Source organism: Ochotona princeps, chromosome 4 (assembly GCF_030435755.1).
Source record: "Ochotona princeps isolate mOchPri1 chromosome 4, mOchPri1.hap1, whole genome shotgun sequence".
Classification (NCBI taxonomy): Eukaryota; Metazoa; Chordata; class Mammalia; order Lagomorpha; family Ochotonidae; genus Ochotona; species Ochotona princeps.
This window is the reverse complement of record NC_080835.1, coordinates 72,183,812-72,205,100: the sequence shown is the minus strand read 5'-3', so window position 1 is coordinate 72,205,100 and position 21,289 is coordinate 72,183,812. Positions and strand designations below refer to the sequence as shown.

The 21,289-nt window shown below is 51.0% G+C and overlaps 1 protein-coding gene across 8 annotated transcripts in view; it reads left to right on the top strand.

Annotated features, from left to right (window-relative positions):
- CEP164 (centrosomal protein 164) overlaps window positions 1–21,289 on the top strand; it is a 71,766-nt gene that overhangs the window by 40,970 nt on the left and 9,507 nt on the right. For 4 of the 8 annotated variants that reach the window (XM_058663856.1, XM_058663853.1, XM_058663850.1 and 1 more), the window contains 9 exons: window positions 5,126–5,512; window positions 6,489–6,569; window positions 8,826–8,909; window positions 13,878–13,963; window positions 14,887–15,087; window positions 15,882–16,028; window positions 18,116–18,322; window positions 20,394–20,525; window positions 20,617–20,833. In XM_058663856.1, coding sequence (XP_058519839.1) covers window positions 5,126–5,512; window positions 6,489–6,569; window positions 8,826–8,909; window positions 13,878–13,963; window positions 14,887–15,087; window positions 15,882–16,028; window positions 18,116–18,322; window positions 20,394–20,525; window positions 20,617–20,833 — 1,542 coding nt within the window. The remainder of the gene's footprint in view (window positions 1–5,125; window positions 5,513–6,488; window positions 6,570–8,825; window positions 8,910–13,877; window positions 13,964–14,886; window positions 15,088–15,881; window positions 16,029–18,115; window positions 18,323–20,393; window positions 20,526–20,616; window positions 20,834–21,289) is intronic. The other 4 variants (XM_058663858.1, XM_058663852.1, XM_058663855.1 and 1 more) reach the window with 3 other exon arrangements.

The following is a 21,289-nucleotide window of genomic DNA, read 5'->3' as shown; positions in this document are numbered from 1 at the left end:
CAGGAGCCAAAGTATGTGGGACATTATCCATTGCTTTCCCAGGTACATTAGTAGGGAGGGTTTGAACCAGCACTCTGATGCAGCATGCCGATATTATGAGGGTAACTTAACAATGCGGACAATGCGGACCCCCTCACATATAAATAAATAAACAGACAAACACACATATGTATAAAGCTCAATTTCCTTTTCCATGAATTTATAAAAATTTATTTATTGAAAAGGCGTGTGTGTATGTGTATACGCAGATACAGAAATAGAGAGATTTTCTATCTATTGGTTCACTTCCCAGCTAGGACTGGGGCAGGCCAAAGCCATGTTCCTGGAACTCAGTTTGAGTCTCCCAAGTATGTGGTAAGGCTTCAGCTGCTTGAATGCAGAATAAGCTTTAAGAGGAAGCTGGATTGGAAACAGAGCTGGGATTCTGATTTGGGGTGCCGGCACTCCAAGCAGTCTTAACTTTGGCACTAACTGTCCGCTGCACCTTATTATTTCTGACCTGGGTTTCTTGGCCTCTACTTTACTCTGAGTGCTGGGGTCTCTGTCTGGCTGAGGTTTCAACTGCTAGATAACAGCCCCCAATGACACTTCTTACCCGAGTTGTGGGTAAACCTCTCAGGGAGACCCTGCTCTTCTGATTGGGCAGGATCCTTTGAAGTTGAGATGTTGAATCTGACTTTAACATTTTGTGCGAAATGTGGTACTTTTTCTGAGTGTGCCAATGTTATCAGCCTGGTTTGTGTCTACTTTGAAACCATTCTTGTGTCTGGTCTGTTTGGATTAAATGCAAAGCCTTCCACTTGGTTCCTTGACATAACAACTTTGTTTTCATTGCATTCAATGTGAAGACTAGTCCTGATTGATGGGCTCAAAGGAAATGCTTAGGGTTAGAGCCTGAAAGGATGGACATAAAGAGGAGTGCAGGTGTTCAGAGGACTTGCTTGCTTCTGGAGAAGAGTACTTTCTAGAAGGCAGGAAGTGGAGGGTGGAGTATGCTCTTTACATTTCTATGTGGCCAGTCAGCTTGGGGCCCGCTGCCTAGAGCACAGCTATCACCTGAGTACATTTCATCCTACAGCTGAGGGCATGAAGATGTGAATGACTCGATGAGTATGCTGGGACACGGCAGTATGCAGACAGGTTGTACTGTATTGCTTTCTTTCCCTTGCTTACCCAGGTGCTGGGTAGAGTGGATACTTGGTCTCTGCTGCCGGCTGGAGTTAAAAGTCTCAATGTACACAGGTCATGATTGACTTTGATCTTGGGCCAGTTGATTTTTACATCACAATGGCTTATGAATGTCAATAGCAAAGTCTCTTCTTCGAAATGTCCTAGATTTCTACAGTCCTTCCTAGTGATGATTATGTACTTTTTTGGTGGGGTGGAAAGGGGGAGTGGGAACTTCTAAATGTTTTTATAACCTCTCTAATATAAATAGGCAGCTTGGTGTGATGGAGGAAATGTCTGGCGTGGGTGGTGTTAAATACACCTCCCACCACTGTCTCTAGCATTCCAGCAGCTTGAGTTCTTTTTGCTACATGGATTGTTGGATTCCAGTGTTCTCAAGCAGGAATTGGGCTTTTCCTGTTGGGAGGTTACTGGTGGGAATGAACTGGGCTGTCAGAGGACAGTCTAAGCTGCCTCTGCTTGGGACATGCTCCTTTGTGAATGGCTTTTGTCCCGACTTAGAGACCTGGAATCCTTGGTGCCACTAACCTTTGCCACTCCTGGGCCACATGGGCAGTGCCAGATGGAGATTTCTTCCCTCAGTTGGCTCTGCTCTGTCCCCTGCACAGTGACTTTGCTCCTGATTCCATGAGAGGGCAGTAAGATGGCAAGAATGCATCGCTCCCTCTGTCTCCTCCTCGCTCCTTCCCTGCTTTCCACCTTAGATCCATTTCTAGTCTGTCCTAGACTCAGAAGGGAAAGGTTCATGGAACCATGTGGAGAACGTGTGTGGATGGAATGGTTGGCGACTGAGAGATAGGCAAGCGGGTGGTGTGAGGCCATGTGGCGCTGATGAAAAGCCTATCCACAGATCAAAAGAGTAGGAGGGAACCCAGCTTAGAAATAACAGGATGATGTCAGTGTGACTGGAAAGCAGTAGTGTCTTCGGGGAGCTGTGCAAAGAACTGAGACCAATGGGTTGGGAAAGGGACCTGCAAAGTCAGCTGGCCTGTGGGTCAGCTTGGCGGGGGTCCCTCACCACAGTCAGTTCCTGCCTCCACAGCCCTGCTCTGTGTTGTGAAGGTCGGAATAGCCCCAGCCTTTGAGCAGGAAGATGGGGATGGCAGCCCTGGAGACTTCATGGCTCTCGGTGGGGTGTGTTACATACACATGGAGCAATTTTTATAACCATCTCTTGTACCCCCTCTTCATGCAGATGGTAGAATCTTGAAATATGCCTTAAGTAAAGGACCTGGGGCTGCAACAGGAGGAGACAGAGAAGTGTGAGCCACCAGACAGGTTGAGGGCAAAGCTGTGGGTCTGGCCATAGGCCCACACCTGTCCTATGCACCCCAGGGCCTTGGGTGGGAAATTGCGCCATTGCTGGAGTGTGCCTGCTAGCCGGGGTTTCATGTTTTGGGCTCAGCCTCTGATGGAATGAAGAGCAAGTAATGGGTGAAACCAGAGGAGTAGGGAGCTCAGTGGGTTTTTCAGACACTCAGCGCCACTCACTCATGTGTGAATGATCTACAACAAGGGTGAGTCCCTCTCTGCTTTCCCACCCTGAGGTTGCACTCTTGGCTGTCCTGTCAATGTGGTCACTTGGCATGAGCACAGAGAAGAGGCCATTCATTTTATTACATTTTATTTATTTATTTATTTTGAAAAGCAGAGTTATGGAGAAGGAAGGAACATGGAGAGAGGTCTTCCATCTGCTCATTCACTCCCCAAATGACCACAATGGCCATAGCTGAGCCAATGCACAGGCAGGAGCTTCTTCTGGGTCTCCCATATGAGTGCAGGGTCCCAAGGCCTTGGGCTGTCCTCCACTTTCCCAGGCCATAAGCAGGGAGCTGAATCAGAGCTATAGCAGTGGAGACAAGAACCAGCACCCATATGAAATGCCAGCACCACAGAGCAAAGGATTAGTGTGCTGCACCTCTCTGGCAGCCCCTGAAGGCAGGATTTTAAACCACTACACCACAATGCTGGCCTCTACAAGAATATTCTAATCTGTTTTTCAGGGTAGGAAGAGAAGCCTCAGCTCCCATAGCTGCAGAATATCCTCATTTTTAAAATGCAGTCAACAATACTGAGCATCTCTGTTGTGAGATGGTACTGAGACAAGAGGAGGCTAATGATGAGGCAGATCAGCAATTATAGTAGCAGTTTTGCTGGAGGAGGAGAAAGCTGATCTTAAGAAACTGCCACAAGAACCAGGAAGGACATCCTGGAAGAAGTGACTTGAAGACAAGTGGGAGTTTGTGAGAGGAGAGAGGGAAAGAATTTCTTATGCATGTGGATAGCAAAGTAGAGAAATAGTGTGATGGTTCTGCCCGGCGGGGCACATGCAGAGTACAGCAGAGGTGACCTGTGAGAAGCAGGCAGGTGTGGGATAACAAAGGCTGTGGGTCACGTGCCGGGTGCTTACTGTGTTCTCAAGGCTGGTGGCCTTATCTGTGGTCTGACACTTCCTCTGATCCCATTTCTGTTCCGGACAGCCCTCTTGGGGTTAGATTTTAATGCCAGCTTCAAGATGAAGTACTTACCTGAATCCAGGTTGAGCTTCTTAAGGTTACTGAGTGAAGGGGTTTGGGTGGCCAGACACACCTCGTCCCTTGACACTCCCATCTCCCTCTTGGAGGCTTCGGGGTCTTCCTTGGAGGCCCATAGAGCCATTGTAGAGCTCCTGTTGAGTGCTGGACCACTGCTGCTGTGTAGGAAGTAGAAGGCCAGGCCTTAGCCTATAGCCTTCTCAAAGAAGAGGACCGGTAGTGCTGACCTCATTTATATGGGTGCTGGCTCAAGTCCTGGCTGCTCCACTTTTAATCCAGCTCACTGTGAACAGCCTGAGAAAAGCAGCAAAAACATGGAACAAGTGCTTGGGCCCCTGGCATTTGTGTGGAAGACCCAGAAGAAGCTTCAGTCTGGTCCATCCGAGAAGTCAACCAATGAATGAAATACCCATCTTGCTGTCTCTCATGTTAGAATAAACAAGTCTCTCTGTCTCTTTGTTTCAAAGAAGGGGAGGAGGCACTCTCTTGTTCTCTTTGCTGAACCCAGTGGTCACTGCAGATTTCTTCCATGTTAGATGTGAGGATGCTGGGAGGGGTGCCTGCTTTTGTGTTCTTGGCAGAGGATGCTGTCTCTAGTGTGCCTAGTGATCACCTTGCACGAGGGGCTGGGGGGATGAAGGGCACCCTTCTGGCTCTGTAATTCTTGCCACATATTTACAATGGAAAACAGGAATTTTAGGCTTAGTAATCGAATGTGATCATCTATTATTGGAAGGCAGCACTGGTTTCTGAGTCTGTCTTATTGTGTGGTTCATGGGGCTGCAGTAAGACGCATGTATTGGGGTTGGCTCTATGGCATACTTGCCGGTTCAAGTCCTGGTTTTTCTACTTTTGATCCAGTTCGCTGCTAACATACCTGGAAAAGCAGAAAAACATGGCCCAAGTACTTGGGCCCCTGTACCCACATGGGAGCCCTGGAAGAGGTTTTGTGATCCTGGCTTTGGTCTGGCACAGCCTCAGCCATTGTGGCTATTTGGGAAGTAAATCAATGGATAGAAAATCTCTCCCTCTGTCTGTCACTCCCTCTCTCTGTGTACTTTACCTTTCCAATAAATCGATAAATCTTTAAAAAAAAAAAAAAAAAGACAAATGTGTCACCTCAGGGCAGAGCTGTATAGAATAGAGCAGTGATTTCCAAGCTCGTCCATGGATGGAGAGCCAGTTGATTGTATTTGAATAACCCTGGAAATTCAGATTCCATGTATCTGGGGTAGACCCAGGATTCTGTGCTTTAAAAACTTGTGTGGGTGTTTGATGGTCTCCGAAGTTAGGCCCTGGGCATTCACCATGGGCCTCAAGGAGTGACGGCTTGGTCTTAGCACATCCTCCAAACTTGTGTGGGTTCTTGATGTCTTGCTTTCTTACTCGGCTGCACTCCCTAGGAGTCCCTGAGGTCCAGCCAGCCAGAGGAGAAGAAAGATGTTTCTCTTGATGTGGACCCTGCCAGCCCTTCTCCTCCTGGCAAGCTCTCCAGCCAAGGTGCAGACAGCAGTCTGAGCAGTGCCGATGGCAAGGAACAGCAGGAAAGAGGGGCCAGTCCTTGGCTGCCAGAGAAGGAGGAACATGGGAAGAGTGATCCTGCAACCCCCAGGAGTCTGGTGACTCTCAGAGTGGACCCCGAGGCCCGTCTGCCCACCCATGGCTCTATAGCACAACCTTCAAAGGATCAAGTGGATACAGAAGAGGAGGGTTCCCAAAGAGAAGAGGCAACACAGGAGCCAAAGAAAGAGGCTTCAGCTCCAAAAGAGAGCATATCAGACAATAGTGAGGTAAGTCTCTGGGTCCCGTGGACAGATGCCAGCTGCAGCCTTCCACTGCTCACTTCAGCCCCATGCCTCTGCCTCTTCCTGCACCTTCTTTATGGAGTCAGGCCCTGCACTGGGCTGTCAGCAACAGCCAGAACCCTTAGTAATGACAAATATGCCCAGAGCCAGCAGCCAGTGAGAGTCTGAATGAACCTGCTGACCTCCTGGCCCTGGAAAACTAGAGCAGAGGCCCTCTCTTCCCTTGGCACCCTCCTGAGATACTCATATTCTTCTTGCCTCTCCTTCCTTCCCCTTCCCTGCCCCCAGTGTGCCTCCCTCTCCGCTTTGCATGAGCAGTGTTGCAGTCTGGTTCGGAGAGAGAGCGAGTGAGCAGAACATTGTGTGTGCTGGCAGACCGCAGTTGGGAGTGCCCTGTCCTAGCTTAGATGGTGGGTTAGATTACAGGAGGACTCAGCTCCTGTGGCTGTTTCTGAACCAACCCCAGACATGGACTGGTTGCTTTGGTAAGACCAGTCCAGCGATCTCCATGGATGGAAGTGGGTCCAAGTGGGGAGAACCCTTGGCATTTTAGATTTCCCAGCCTTTAGTCCTGGTCTTTCGGATGGATGGTGAAGGAGTTTATCCAAACAGCCCTTACCCACTTCTGGAAAAGATAGTGACAAATATGTTTCATAGGAAATCATCAAATGTTCCTGTTGCCAGCTCCCTTACCATCTATGCTGCACTTGACCCCTTAGGTGTGTAAATCTTTGCTGATCTAATTCAGAGTGGGTCTGGGCTACCCGGGCCCAGTGGATGGAGGCTGAGGCTTAAGCCTGTAGGGCAGGGTCCACAGGCCTCTTTTAGGTTTTCTGGAAGGGGTGACTTTCACTTTGGACTGAGCCCTGTCTTCCACCAGGTACTGAGTAGGAATTCCTGGATAGTGCCTCTGACCCAATGCCCTGCCTGGGGATGTTTTTCGGGGCCTCTGTTTCCCTAGGAGTTGGAGATCAGTGAACATGTAAAGGACCTACATATCTCGGACTGCATGGATTCGGACCCCAAGTCCCTCTGTGGCCTGGTGAGTTGAGCAGAGGGACAGCAGTGGGTGGTGAAGATCTTGGACTTGGAGTCCCCAGGGGGAGGTTATTTGGCAAGGGTCACATCGTTTGTAAGTGGGGAGGTTGGCGCTTGTATTTTGGGCGTATTAGTGCTACTTCCTTAACCCATGAACTCAAGATCATGGTGCCTGTTTACAGATGCATTGTGAGAACAAAGCAAGATAGAGAATGTCAAGCTCGAGCATCTAAGTGTTCAGTAACCATCAGCCATCAGTGCTTTCTTCATGTGTGACTGGCCTATGAGATCATTGGGTTGTCTCTGCTGTAGCAGGAATGTTATGGAGTCTGGGAGGTTAGAGACTGCTGTACTGTGTTTGGGATCACCTAGCAGTGACAAGGAGAAGGCAGGCTTTGTGCTGGGATGCCAGCAGGTATGGTCTCCTTCCTGCCTAGCCTGCTATGTGCAGGATCATCTGCCAGATACACACCTGAAGGGAGTGGTCAGGGTGCTTTCGGGCAGATGTGACTTCTGGAAACCATCCTCCATCTGTCTGGCGGGGGCTGATCAGAAGGAAGGGATTAATGGGACAAGGTTAGGGATGAGTAGTAACGGTATGAGGGGTGCAGGGGAATTAAGGCGCTGTGTGCTGCAGCCCTTCATTATACCAGGGGCCTAGAGGAAGATGACAGCCATATTTAGTGGAGGAGAACTCAAACTAAAAGGGAACAATCCCATAGGCCAAGAAGGGACGACAGAAAGCCATTGTTGTTGGCAAGAACTGCCCATGAAGAACGGCCTTGTCATTGAACTCTCGGAAGCCAGGGCCATGGCCCTTGTGAAGCAGCCACCCGTGTGCAGCAATGTGCCCATCAGCATTTTTCTTCTCTATGGGAGGATAGGCAGGAAGCTGTGGACAGCAGGACCAGACCTGGTCTGGGCATCCCGCCATTTGTCAGGGCTGATGACAGAGCTGTTCCCATTAGCATGCTGCTGAGTAGCAATCCTTCACTCAACCCAACAGGGGTCTTAGGCTCAGAAGTGGCATGGTCCTGTGGCAGCCAAGGGGCAGCAAGGAGCTGGCACCAGAGTGAGGCACTCGCTGCCTATCACCAGTATGAATCTGTGGAGGAACTGCCACTGATTGATCCCTGTTGTCCAGAGAGGCGTTATGTGGAAAGGGGGGAGAAACCCACCAAGCTTCCTTTCCAAGCTGTACACTTTTTAAAAAAAATTTTAAATTCTCTTTTTAATATTGTTTACGTAGTTGAGAGGAATGCATGTTCATATGGGCCTCCTATTAGGGTGGGAAGGGTCAAGGTATGGGGGAAGGTGAATGGGACAAATGTTTCAGTTCATTTTTCTCTCTTGTATCTGCTGGGAGGGAATGGGTGAGGGTTGCTGCTTGCTGTCAAACTACATCAGCATCCAGGGATGGCATAGTCATGTGATGATGCCTTAGAGACCCTGATGTGGACCCTGAGGATGTTACTTGAGTGGTTTTGATAGTTCTGAAACATCATCAGTTTTGTTGCAACAAGGTTGAGAATATCTTACCAAGGTCTGTTGTTTGAGCAAGTCTACCTTAGTGCATGCACAGATCCAGATACTTGCTGCAAAGCTTGGTCAGGGGAGTTGTCCAACCTGTTTTGCTTTCCATCCTCTGATGAGGCACTTGACATTCTCTGCGAGTCAAGATGAGCTGGATGTCATGTTCTCTGTGTGATGTGTACAGTTTTGCTGGGCAGTTTTGTCACCCTTCTGCTTTTCTGGTTGAGCACTGGAGTGGGAGAGACAGGTGAGAAATAACAAAGTTTGCAGTTGGTGTCATGGACAGAGCCCAGGCTGTAAAGTCAACCCCTGAGTCCACTCGACCGCAGCCCTCTTGCTCATCCTCATCAGCTGCAAGAACTTGGGTAAAGTGCTTCCTCACCTGCTTCTCCATCTCAGATGGGGATAAGTGCTTCAGTCTCACAGGGTTATCCCCCTGCCCCTGATAATTTTGCTATGGAAAATCTGAAGTGCAGGGGGAAGTTCAACGAATTTTATAATACTACCTAGAGTCCACAAGACACATTTTACCCTGATTTACCACATCTTTCTATCCAACTGCAGTGTTGTTCTGGAGGTTAAGTTAGTAGATGTTGAAATGTTGGGGTTGTGTCTGGCATGTGATAGATCCCTTCCTGGAAGGCTGGAGTTGGGGTTGGGATTGGAGGAGAGGCCAGGGGAGCACTGACGTTGAGATGGAGACAGCTCACATCTCCACTGTCTCTAGGACTTTGGTTTCCGCAACCAGCTCTCGGAGCACCTGCTGGATGTGAATGTGCTTTCTCCAGTCCTAGATGGAGCCCACTGGGAGGTGAGTCTCTGTGGACTGTCCCAGGGTGCGTTTCTGGAAGTCTCTCCCTTTTAGTTCATTCAGGCATGGCCCTTCCTGAGCCTTTGATAGGGCTTCTTACCATTCCTGCTCTGTTGCTGCTGTGAATTAAAGCAGTTTTCCTCCTCTACATTTGTCCGTTTGTCCATTCATTCAGCAGGAGAGGGTTGACCACTGCTTACTTGCAAAGTGCTGTGTGTGCTGTGACTTTCAAGGTCCTTGCTGCCTTCATCCCTCCACCCCTTCCAGCTCATGCTCTGTCCCCCTGCCCCCACCAGCAGGGTCTGCCACACACTGTTCTCTCCACCTCTGCCCCTGCTGCTTCGCCGCTTCCTCTTTGGTCCTGGTGAGACAACCTCTGGCATAAGAATCTGTCCATTCTGCTCTTTGCGTCCCTCAGTGCTTCTTGTGTTTTATTGTGTACTGTTAAATTTCTTTCCCCTGCCAGATGCAAGCTCTGTGTGGGCATAGAAAACACCTCACTCCATCTTTGAAAGACAAAGATTTTGTCTGTAAAAGACTTCAAGCTGGGAAGACCAGTTTCTTCTCTATGGGTTGGCTAAAAGAGTTCTAGCACGCAGTCTCTGCAGGTTTAAGGGAATATTTGGTTCAGAAATGTGTAGACTGCAACACATCCTGGGTTTACTGCGATACTGCGAGCCTAGCCTTGGAGTCCTTGATGAAATGCATGCTGGGGACCAGGTGGAATTGCCTGGCTGGTTACCTTTCAGCCCTGCGCGTTCCTTTTAGTGTTCTGGCTTATCAAGCCTTCCTGGGTCAGTGCGCAGCCACCAGATTCCTGCTGTGTTGTGATCACCCCATGTGTGGTGCTCGAGGGAGATGAATTTACAAATCAGGGCAGGCGGGGTTAGGCAGCAAGGAGTAGATGTCTGCATTGGGAAGCTGTCGTGGCAGTAGGTAAGTGGGAGAATTGGAGAGTCGGTAAGGGTGGAAGGAGGCCTGCAGCCTTTTTGGGTCATGTTCCTCAACATAAAGTGGTAGTGGGGCTGAACTAGGATTTGATTCTCAAGAGGCACCCCTGAAGCAGCTGGTCCTGACAGAGGAGGCCCTTGAGCATGGCTGTGACCAGCCCACCAGGATGTGGCATCACCAGGTCCTTGGGGTGACTGACACCGAATTGGAGTGGGACTCAGCCCTAGCTCTCTGCCATGTTCGGAGCTTGGAGGAGTCAAGCAGGGAAATGAATGAGCAGCAGCCTTGTAGGGCACACTGGATCATAGGTACAGCACCCCCTTTCCTTCCTGTGGACTTGGGACCATTTGGCTGTGTTCTTCAGGTCTCCCTAATGACAGGATCCAGGCAGAGGCTTAGAAACAAACTAGTTTTTGTTCATGAAAAATAGTTCTCATACAGCTTTATTGACAGGCGATAAGCAGCACATATTAAAGTGTGATGTTTGGTGAGTCTTGCCATATGTGTACATTTTTGTAACCCTCACCACAATCAGCATATGATCTTGATGAATCATGGACATGATGGGTTTTATAGTAAAGTAGGGAAATCATCAGGGCTTTGTTTCAAGTGATGCACAAGAAGAAGTCCCCCATTTCCTGCAGGCCTCCTCCCACAGGTGGGGCCTGGGAGCAGTTGCCACTAACATTTCTCTTACATTTTTTTCTGTGTTCCTTTTTTTAAGAATCTGTTTTCTATTTGTTTTTCCTCTTTACAAAAATTGGGATTATGCCACCAGAAGTGCTTGGCAGCATACTCTTTCAATCCAGGAGCACATCAGTGGCTGCTTCTCGGTTCCTTCACATTGAACCATCTCTGGGGGTCTTGGTGTTGGCTGCATAGTCTTCTGCTGTGTGAATGCGCCCTGATGTAGTTCACTGGGGACTGGACCTTAAACAAAAACAGGCCCCTGCAGTTAAGTTAGGACTGGGAAATGGGTGTCGTGGGTAGTCTTAGGCCAGAGCACAGGATACACTTGCTATTTTTCCTGTCAAAAGACCACTGATCTCATGTGAGCTAGATCAGGGAAAAGCCAGGCTGGGCTGACTGTTCCGACTGGTGTAAGCATAAATTAGAGTGGGTGAGGGTTGGTTGGGCTTTGCTGCAGCATCAGCTGGCAGAGGCAGGCACAGGGGGCTAATTCTGTCAAGTTAAACCGCAGAACCACCTGGAGAGTGCATAATCCAGGAGAAGGAGTGGCCTAGTAGGGAAATAGAGGGCACCCCCCCTCTTGGGTTACCACTCCCGCTGGAGAGCACGAAAACCAGGACTGGGGCAGGCGTGGCTAGACGGAACAGCACCTGCCAGTATGTGTGTAGGCTAGATAGTAGGGCAGGTAGGGTTAAACTAGGCTCCAATGCGCATTGACATGCACAAGAGCTAAATGGGATGTGGGACAGACTGAACAAGTCTGTGGTACATAGTGGCAAGCATGGGAACCAGGGTAGGGGACAGGCCTGGTGGGAGTGATGGGGAGTTGCCCCAACTAGGCTGCAGCTCCCACTGGTTAGCATGAGGGCCAAGTATGAAGTGGGCAGGATCGGGCTGGACTGCAACACCCATTGGTTCACATGGAAGACAGGGCTGGAAACAGAACTGACCCAGCAATTACAACCACCAGCATATGCATAAGCTGATTGGGACGACGGACGGTGCCTGACCTTGTACTGGCAAGCACACACAGAATCAAGTCTGAGATCACCTCAGATGAAGTTTCTTTGGAGATCCTTCCAACTAAACTGCTGATCTCAGAACCCCAACCATGAATAGACTATGTCGGCCAGTGGATCCTGAATAGATTTCATTGTGCTTGGAATGGCGAGATTGGCAGCAATTCAGACCTGTTGAACTATCAAAATTGCATGAGCAGGACCCTCAGAGCATGCCCCATGTCATGGTCCGGAGATGGGTGGGAGACTGGGTGGGGCTTTTCCCTTTTTCTCTGCCCTTACCCCAGATACAGAAAAAAAAAAATAATAACATTAATGTGGAAACAATGGTTTTACCCACTTTCCTGTAGCCTTTGACCCTTTGTGCCCTAATCAACAATGTAAAGATTATTAAAACAAAAGAATTAAAAAAAAGAGAGAGCACTGATTTCCTTCCCTCTCTGGCGCTCTGAATCATCTTCTCTGGCAACAGAGTCTTGGGAATAAGTAAAACACCACCCAGTGGACTTTCTGTCTGGTTGCTTCCCCTTTTCCCTGGCAGTGCCTAGTTCCATGTAGCAGGGAAATGCAAAGACGGAGTGAGAAGGCAGCACACAGGAAGACAGGGCCCACAGTTTGCCCTCCTGTCTTTAACCTCCTGATACTTGACATGTCATTTAGGAATCCTTCCTGACTCAGGGCTCAATTCCCACATTTTTATTACGAATACCCTCGCTTTCTTGCTCTTCTTATAATTTAGTTTGTTAATGCAACCAGTGTGTGCAATTTTTTATTTGTTATTTTCCTTGAAAAGCGGGAGAAGGTGTTTGATGAGCTTGTGGAGTTTGCGGGGGAAGACAAGTTGTGAACCGGTGTGAGGTGGAGGCGGAGGTAAGGCTGCATGCCTTACTGTCTGCAGGCTCTGCTCGGGCTGATGCGATGAGGAGTGGCAGCCCTGGCAGGGAGCCCTTCTGCTGCAGGCACTAGGAGCTACTCACTGGCTGCACCGCTATTTTTAATGTGATTTGGAGGAGCCGGGGGTGCAGTCCAGGCTCTGCCCTTCGTCGCCCATCCAGATGGCAGTGTTGGCCCCAGCTGCTGGGGCTCAGGCTGCCAATGGTGAGATATAGGGACTGGCAGGCACATGGCTGGGGACCCTGCTGGGAGAGACAGAGTGGGCTGTCTCGTGCCCTCCCTCTTCCATTGACCTCTGTGTCCCAGAACAGACGGGGCTCCTGTTGGTGTGTGGGCGGACGGAGGACAGAAGGAGTGTAGGTCCTAGAGTGGGAACTGGCAGTCTCAAAGCCTTTTTTTTTTTCTTTTCTTTTTTCTTTTGCCTTAGGCTGGAATGGAGGCAGAGGAATGTGGGAAGAGGAGCTAACACTGTGGGATGGCTTGCATCAGGTCCACGATCTAACTTAGATTTTAACTTAATCCTCACCACGGCTCCCTGCTCACCTGTGAGGACTGTTTGCTGTCCTATTTTCCAGTGGAGGAGACAGACTTCCCAGGGAGCAAGTGCTAGGACAAATAGTTAATCTCAGGCTGACTGTGCTAACCTGCCCCTGTGGAAAACATTTGAGAAAACATTTGAAATAATCAAGAATAATTTTTTTCAGTCAGTTTGCTAAATTTGCCCAGACACCTGTGCTTTAAGATTTGTGTGTGTGCATTTTTTTTTTCTTTTTTTGTCTTGGGATGGATGGGAAGGAAGTGGGAAGGGGATAGTATCGTCTGCCTCCTGGCCTGGGTCTTGCAAGGGGGCCAGAAATGGAACCATGGGAGCACCATCTGCCCCGCTGTGGGGACCTGATGGTCTCCTCCTCTTCTCGCGATTGCTCTCTTGTTCCACCTGGACTGTGCCTCTTCAGAATCTTTTGTTTTGAACATGCTTGCCTGATGTCCTGGGTTTTACCCACTTAGCTCTAGCTGATCCCTATGTCACTGGCACCATGGATGCAGGCCTCTGTGGATCTGGGATTTCTGTAGATAGCTCTGGCTTCCAGCAGGAGGCAGTATTTTCCTTTTTCTTGCATGTTCGCCTTCTGCCTCTGGCTTCTAGCTTTGTGTGCAGCAGCTGTGCTCATCTGCCTCACCTTCTAATTGTGAACACGGTGGTGGAGGTGGTGCTGGTGGTTTGGCCAGCAATTTACAGGAAACTTCATTGGGCAGCCCCTAGCGCTTCTGGTCTGTGTCTCGTGGTCTGTGTCCTCTCAAGCCATCTCTCAGAGCTTTTTGTTAAGTGTGGTACTCGACAGGAGTTGGGGAGGGGACTGCACCCAAATGCAGCCTCCACCACCATGTGCTTTCTGCTGCTTCTAATCTCCAGGTCCAGAGGTTAGGAAGAGAGCACCAGGATGACAGCCAGTCCAACCAAGAGGAGTTGCAGAGCAAGCAGTCCAACGGCTCAGAGAGGTATAGTGGTAGGGAGGCTGCCCTCCGGGGCCTGGGGCAGGGAATGCCTTCCAGATGCTGTGGACTTGAACAGACATCTGAGTTTTGGTGGTTGGAAGGCCCGGAGTATTCTTGTCTGAAGGCCCTTGGTGAGCTGGCTGGGGAACTTTGGAAAGAACTAGTGTGTGTGTGTCTGTATGAATTAACTTCTCATGTGTGCCAGGACAGGCCATGTGAAGGACTGCTTAGAGTATTTGGTGGGGCTTTTTGGGGATGGGGTGGGTCAGGGCTCTGTCTTTCTCTCTGGACTGGGGTGATAATTACCTCACTGGAGTACAGTGATGAAGCTGTGTGTATCTGGTCATAGGTGGGGCTGAAGCAGCCTGCTAGAAGTTGGGGATAGTCACACCTGTGGTTAGCTGTGCAGCTCAGAGCTCTGAGCCAGGACATTGCTACATCAGGCGTGGCTGTGCTGTGTGTATGTGTGTGTGTGTGTGTGAGAGAGAGAGATTGAGCGAGGCTATCAGCTCATTTGGTTAGAGTCCATCATAAGGCCACCATCCTGCAGCTGGAGGGAAACTATGTTCCACTTTTTGGACCTTAGAAAGTCATCAGTATTCTTACTTCCTTAAAGCCACATCTTCATGTATTCCCTGTCATCTGACCACTTGAGTCTTGCATCTCTTTTTCTTCCCATTTCTACTCATTTCTCCATCCTCTTGGGTTCTAGTTGTCTGATGATGGTGAGCTTGGGCCAGGGGATGCATTTGTGTGTCCAGCTCTTGCTCCTGGACTGAGCACATGCAGTGACTGACTGCAGGCTGAGCGAAAGCAGAGTTCTGGAGGGAGCCCCTCCCTGCGGTGTATCCAGCATTCTCTGTAGCAGGGGCTGGGGTCAAGTCTGGGAGAAGGCGTTGACCTTGGTAGGCTCACTGCATTCCCAGGTTCTCCTGCTGCCCTCTGAATGCCCCTCTCGTTGGCCTACCCAGATTATCTCCTCCACTGCTGACCAGGGCACGGCTCCAGAGTCCACTTCACAGCTGGGACACTGAAGAAGGGCCTCTGAAGGCCCCCAAAGGGCCCGAGGCAGTGGAACCAGGGGAGGAGTCCATATCTGAACCTGTGCCACTGTTGGCCCTCAGGAGGTAAGGGAGGAGGGAAACGCCCTAAGTGGGGTGTGGTTGGCATTGTGCTGGTAGGGAGGGCAGAGCTGAGGAGGGAGGTAAGAACCGGGGCTGGTTATTACCTGAACCAGAGCCCTGCTCACTGCTGTGTATGAGCAAATGTGCTTCCTAATCCCTAGTCCAGAAATGAATCTGGGGTGCCCCGTCTGACCAGAGGAGCACCAAGGACTCCTGCACAAGGAGGTTCTCTTCTCTCCCAGCCGCCTCAGGCAGAGTCTGTCACCCTGGCTGCCCTAGTCCTGTCAGGAGAGCCATTTGTCCCAGGCTTTCACTTTTAGGATTCATTCCTCCTTGGGTCACCCGGTAGCCTTGCTGGAGCCCTGCTGTGTTGGGCCCACAGGGGAGGGAGGGAGGGCAAGAGAGCTAAGAAGACCTTCATGGTCCAGCCTGCTCTGGAGCCCAGTATCTGCTTGCAGGTCCCCTGTGCCCCTCCCTGGCAGGAAGCCGCAGGTCTTAGAACTCATCTGGTCAGAATGAGTTGCCAGGGTAGCTGAGAAGCAGGGATGTTCAGTCAGCAGCAACCAATGAACACCTGCTGTGTGCAGAACTGCCCCTTGGGTACCATAACCACCCTGCTCTCCACATGGGCAGGAGGCTCTGGGCTTCATGCAGTCAGTGAGCAGAGGGGAGGTTGGTGCCTCCAGACAGGGAAGATGTCCTTGTCCCCATCACAGCCATTTGAGCTTGCCTAGGGTGTCTGGAGCCTCTGGCCTTCCTCCTCACTTTAACACGGTTGCTTCTGTATTGTATTCAAGGGATCAGGCCCACAGCTCACCTGCTGCCCATGAGAAAGGCACAGAGCAATGCTCCCAGGCCAAGGAGCTGAGCCCTAGCCAGGAAGAGGCCAAGGAACTTGAGGACAAGGTGGTGGTCAGCTCCATCCGGCCAATCTCGCCAGAGGTGTAAGGGCCAGCTTCGTGTGTCTGTCTCTGCCTTGTACTGTGTTTACACTGCCTGCATGCCGTTTACCCCTGGGTGCTGGGGAGGGATGCCTTAGCTATGGCTCAAGACCCCCAGCCTCTGCTGGGGTCTCTGACACTTTCTTTGCCCAGGCAGTTTCAGGTCACCCCACGCTCTAACAAATGCCCTGTTTTCTTCCCGAGTCTTAGGCCTCCTAACTTCCTTGTTGCCCATCTTTAGAGCTGTATTAGGCATAGGTTGGCTTTTGGGCTCTTGTGAGAGGGGTCCTGTGCCAGTCAGCTGAATCAGGAGGTCTGAGACAGAGGGCAGGGGTTGGGTGGGCCCAGTGGCAGCACATACTGGTGTGTGTGAGTGTGCCTTGTGACCAGAAGAGGGACCTGGGAGCCAGGAGCACCCTCCCCTTTGCCATCCCAGCATCTGTTTTGAGGGTTTGCAGAGAGAGGCTAAACGAATCCAAACTGCTGTGTGGAACAGGAGTTGACACAAGATGGCTTCAGTCCTGTTCCCAGCTATGCTGGTGGTAAAAACCCTTACGGGATGCTCCTGCCCTCTGTCCCCCATCTCTCCCCTCGCTGCTTTCCTCTGCACATCTCCAAGCTACAGGGAGGCCCACCTGGAGTGACCATGCTGTTTCAGAGCCTGCCTTTGCATCGGACTGAGGCTCATAACCTGAGAGCTCAGCCCAGAAATCAGACCTGCCCTTGGGCTCTTGCACTTCCCAGGCTGTCACCCAGGTCTCCTGGGCATGGTTTTACTGCCATGGACCCAAGCTAGGAGTTTGGGATACTAGATCTGTAAGACCAGGGAGAAGAAGCCTACTGGAAAATGGCCCTGTTCATCTGCCTGCCTGCCAGGCATGCAGGCAGGCTTGCTGGTGTATGCTGCTGGGGCACATGCCACCACGTGGTCCCACAGCCATCTTTCCACAGCATCTGTCCCGAGGGCTCCACATAGCTGCACAGCCCGCAGGGGAGTGAGACATTAAAAGACACCATCTCAGGGAAAAAAAAAGAGATGTTTTCAGCCAAGGTTGGAAATGAGTTGGAGGGTTGATGAGGCGGAGAGCTGCGGTGGGGGGAAGCTCTTTCCGAGGGCAGGATTCTCCAAGGAGATAGCAGCCACGTCTCCTAGCTCTGCACCAGTGGCGGCTGCGTCAGGGGACTTAGAGGAGGCCAGGATTTGGAGGGAGGGAAGAAATGGTGCTAGGATCAGGCAAGAATAGCAGCCATGACTCCTGACTGCTTCTGGTCCAAGTTCTGATTTCTGGAAAGGTATCACTGGGATGATGTCAGTAGCCTCTTCTGTCTCCCTCCCTCTCTCTCTAGGCTCCAGAGCCTGCAGGGGGAGTTCCTAAGCCTTTGTTCTGCCCCTACTCCTTACCTTCTGTCTACTGCAGTACAAGGGCTGGAGGCCCAGGGGAGTTCTGAGTCCTCAGCAGAGAGGACGCTCCCCTCGCCCCTGCCCCATATCCAATTCTCATCCATTCCACATGTTCCTGCCAAAGCCAACAGAGCCTCAGGGAACCGTGCTGCCCCAGGAAACTTGGAACATGGTGGTCTTGGGATCTGCTTGTTACATGTTCGGCAGGTTGACCCCTGCCCATTCCTGAACCTCTCTGGACTATTGCAGGTCTCAGGGCCAGGAGACATCCTGCCGATTCTCTCACACGTTCATAAGCACTCCACATTGGGGAAGCCAACACTGTTCTCTGGGGATTGACATGACCCTTACATAGCAGGGAGAGTGCTAATGGGAAGTGAGTGACTCTGGGGAAGAATCCAGTAGGACCATGACTTCACTTTCTTCCTGCAGCTGCCCATTGAACCAGGGCTTTAGGGTTTGGCCTCAGACCGTGACCTCCCAGGTCTTCGAGCTGCCCTTCTCCCTAGCTGTTGGGGCCTTAACCAGCCACAGAGGGGCATGCCCTTTGGAACATAAATTGACTGTCTTTGAGAGGCACCTGGGTAGGTGACTCCTGATTATGGGCCCTCCTTCCCTGTGTGAATCTTGATGCCCCAAGGTGGGCGGACACCAAGATGGTAATGATATGCCATTCCGATTCTGGCAGGCCATCTGGGGAGCCTGCAGCTGTACAACAGCTCTCAGAGGCTACCCTAAAGGTCATGGAAGAGACGGTGGCCCAGGAAATGGAACAAGACCAGAGGTGGCTGCTGAAATTGAAGCGAGAGAAAATGCAACAACTGCAGGAGAGGCTGTGGCGAGAGGAGGAAGAAGAGATCCTCCAGCTCCACCAACAGAAAGAGAAATCTCTCAGGTTCTGCCCTTCCCCTAATGCTTGCTCCCTGGGGACCTCGCAGGGACTGAGCAGCCAGGAGAACTGACCCAGTAACTTTGGCTTCGATCTCATTGGTTAGACCTAGTTGCAAAGGGAGCTGGGAACTACAGTCCTTCAACTGGCCTCTTTGGCTGTCAGAGGACCATCTGGGATCTGCCAGTAGCAAAACAGGGGTACTGAAATTTGTGGTTATCTGCTATCCTTTCAGCAGAACATTTAAGAGTGGTGGAGGATTGCTCTTTAGAACACACATAGCAAAATGTATGTAAGCAGACATCTGCGGTTAATTTAGAGAAAATGAAGCAGGAAGCCACAACTGGAGCCCTAGGAGCTGGTGCATGGCTGCAGGGGCAGTCTCTCTCATTAGCCCAGCACAGGATCCACGAATCTGGGGTCTGGGTTTCTTTTGTGCCCTCCTGGGTCCTCTGCCAGGGAGCATCCCAAAGAACAGGCCTTGCCGCAGCATCGTCCTGGAGCCAGCTGAAAATTAGGGTGGGGCCTTCTCCAGCAGGTGTGACGCAGTGCACTGGAGATGGCTTGACTTGCAGCTGGCCTGGTTGGTCTCCTCCACCTGGCTACCCTGGGCCTGGGTGACTGTGTAGTCTCTGTTACCCACACCCCTCAGCCGCTGAGGCCAGAAGAACCTTCCTAAAGTCCTCCTGATTTGTGGGAAAGGCCAGCATGGCACAGGTCTGGGAAACGAGTTGCTCTGTTCACAGTAGCCCTTGTTTAACTTTCAGTTAAGAGCAGCCATTTCAGCCAGTCTGGACCAAGAGATTTCTCTGTGGGTACTGCCTTGCTGGCTTCAAAACAGCCCCGTGTGAGAGCCCTGTTTCTGCTTATGTTCAAGCCTTTTTTCAGAGGTGGAACCTCTTCCTTCCTGCTGGGTAGCTTCTATGCAGAAGAAGTTTCTGGAAGCCACAGCTGTTTGTGTAGCAAATATTTCTTGAATGAAGATATGCAGGAGGACAGGCTGGCCAGCCTTTAGTTTATTAAGTAGCAGAATAAAGAAATTGAACTTAACCTCTACAGTGCTTTCCAGCTCTGTGTCGCCATAGGATGAATAGAGGGTTTCTAGGCGGAATCTATGAAGGTTTTTGCTTGACTCAAATTTTCTCTCGTATCAGAAGAGAGTAGAGTTCTATATGACTTGAAAACAATCCTAATTCTTTTTGGGCTTTGGAGCTTGCTACAGAAGCTTTTGAAGGAAATGTCTTCTGGATCGGGTTTTGTTTGCACTTGGACTTCCACCCAGTGCACAGCATACATCTGCTTGTGTGGGCTGAGGAGTTACCTAGAAAGGATGTGGTGTGTGTTAGGCAGAGTCATCGTGTGCTCGGGATGACATGGGCATCATCGTTGGTCTGTAAATAAGATGATGTTCAGGGGTAACCAAGGTTTAGAGTTTGAGCCTGGTTGATGCTGTTCAAATTCAACATCCATTTGTTAGGCACTTACTCTGTCCAGTGCCTGGGGGTATAACAAAGTTTAAAACAAGATTGTTTTCCTAGAGAAGTTTCCAGACTTGGAAGGAAAACATAAGTACAAATAAGGTGCAATTTGTTGTGTGCTACAGAAGGGCTGGATAAGAGAGGTCAATCCATAAAGTGTGTCGGAGACAGGAACGTGAACCCATGAACTGGAAGGCAGTTAGGAAGACTCTCCGGAAAGGAGAGGGCTTAGTTACTGAGCAAAGAGTATGAGCTTGCCAGATAGAGATGGAAAAGCTGCATGCTAGGCAGAGCAGCCAGCAAGAACAAAGGCCCAGAGACAGGCAAGAGTGTGACAGTGTTCAGAGACAGTGGCTCAGCAGCTGTGCCCGAAGCTCAGGTGACAGGCCGGGGAGGGAAAGCGTGTGCAGCCAGAGCCAGGCTGTGTTCTTGGAGTGCACGCTGGGGGGAGTGAACCTCCAGGCAGCCCTTGCCAAGATGCCCCGCTGCAGCCAAGGACAGCTGGAGTTCACGGCCTCCTTGTTTCCCTGGGATGTGTTGTAGGGCAGTTTTCTGGGGCTACCCTGTGTTCCCTACAGCAAGCTTGCCTTGCCTTCCAGTTCTCTAAAAGAGCAGCTGCAGAAAGCCACTGACAAGGAGGAGGCCCAGATAAGGGAAGAGGAGAGCCAGAGGCTGTCTCGGCTCCGAGCGCAGCTCCAGTCCAGCACAGAAGCAGATGAGGGCCAGATGAGGTGAGTACACACGCTGAGCTATCCGCCCCGTGGAGCTGGCCTCTTTAAGGCCCAGGCCCAGGCCCAGGCCCAGGCCACTGTGTCTCCCCAGGGCCACACAACAGGCTTCCCTGCAGAGGCTGAGAGAGGAGTTGGAGTCTCTGCAAGAAGCCGAGAGGGCCAGCTTGGAAGAGAAAAGCAGGCGGCAGCTGGAGCTGCTCCGAGAGGAGCTGGAGGTTCGGGAAAAGAGTGAGCAGGCCGCCCTGAGAGCCGGGATGGAGCAGGCTCTGCAGCAGCTAAGGGAGCAGCTGGAAGTGGAGCGGAGAGACGTGAGCAAGTTGGCTGGGGTCTCCTTTCGGACATGCCTCCCTCTAAAGGGACTGAGTCTGGAGGAAAATGAGGGACAAAACTGTGGTGGGTGGGTGTGGTGGGCGATCAGGTAGAGCATGGCTATGACACATACCCAGGCATGGGAGACTGACCCTGACTGCAGCATTGCAGAGGGCACAACAGATGTCTAGAGCACCCTGTTCGTCCCCACCCATGTGCCCATGGCTGGGGCAGTAGAGTGTTGTCAATGGCAGGAGGCCGTCAGAAGTCTGAGACCAGAGAAACCTGCCTATGGGGCATCTGTGTGACTTCCTCTGCCCCCCTTTTCTCTCCTGCCTTAGAATGAGAAGCTGTGATATGAAAGCGTGTTTCTCCCTTGTTCCTCTCACCCTCTCTCCCTGTAGTCAGAATGTGCCCAAAGTGAACAGGCTTGTAGGCTGTTTGACCTTTGATGG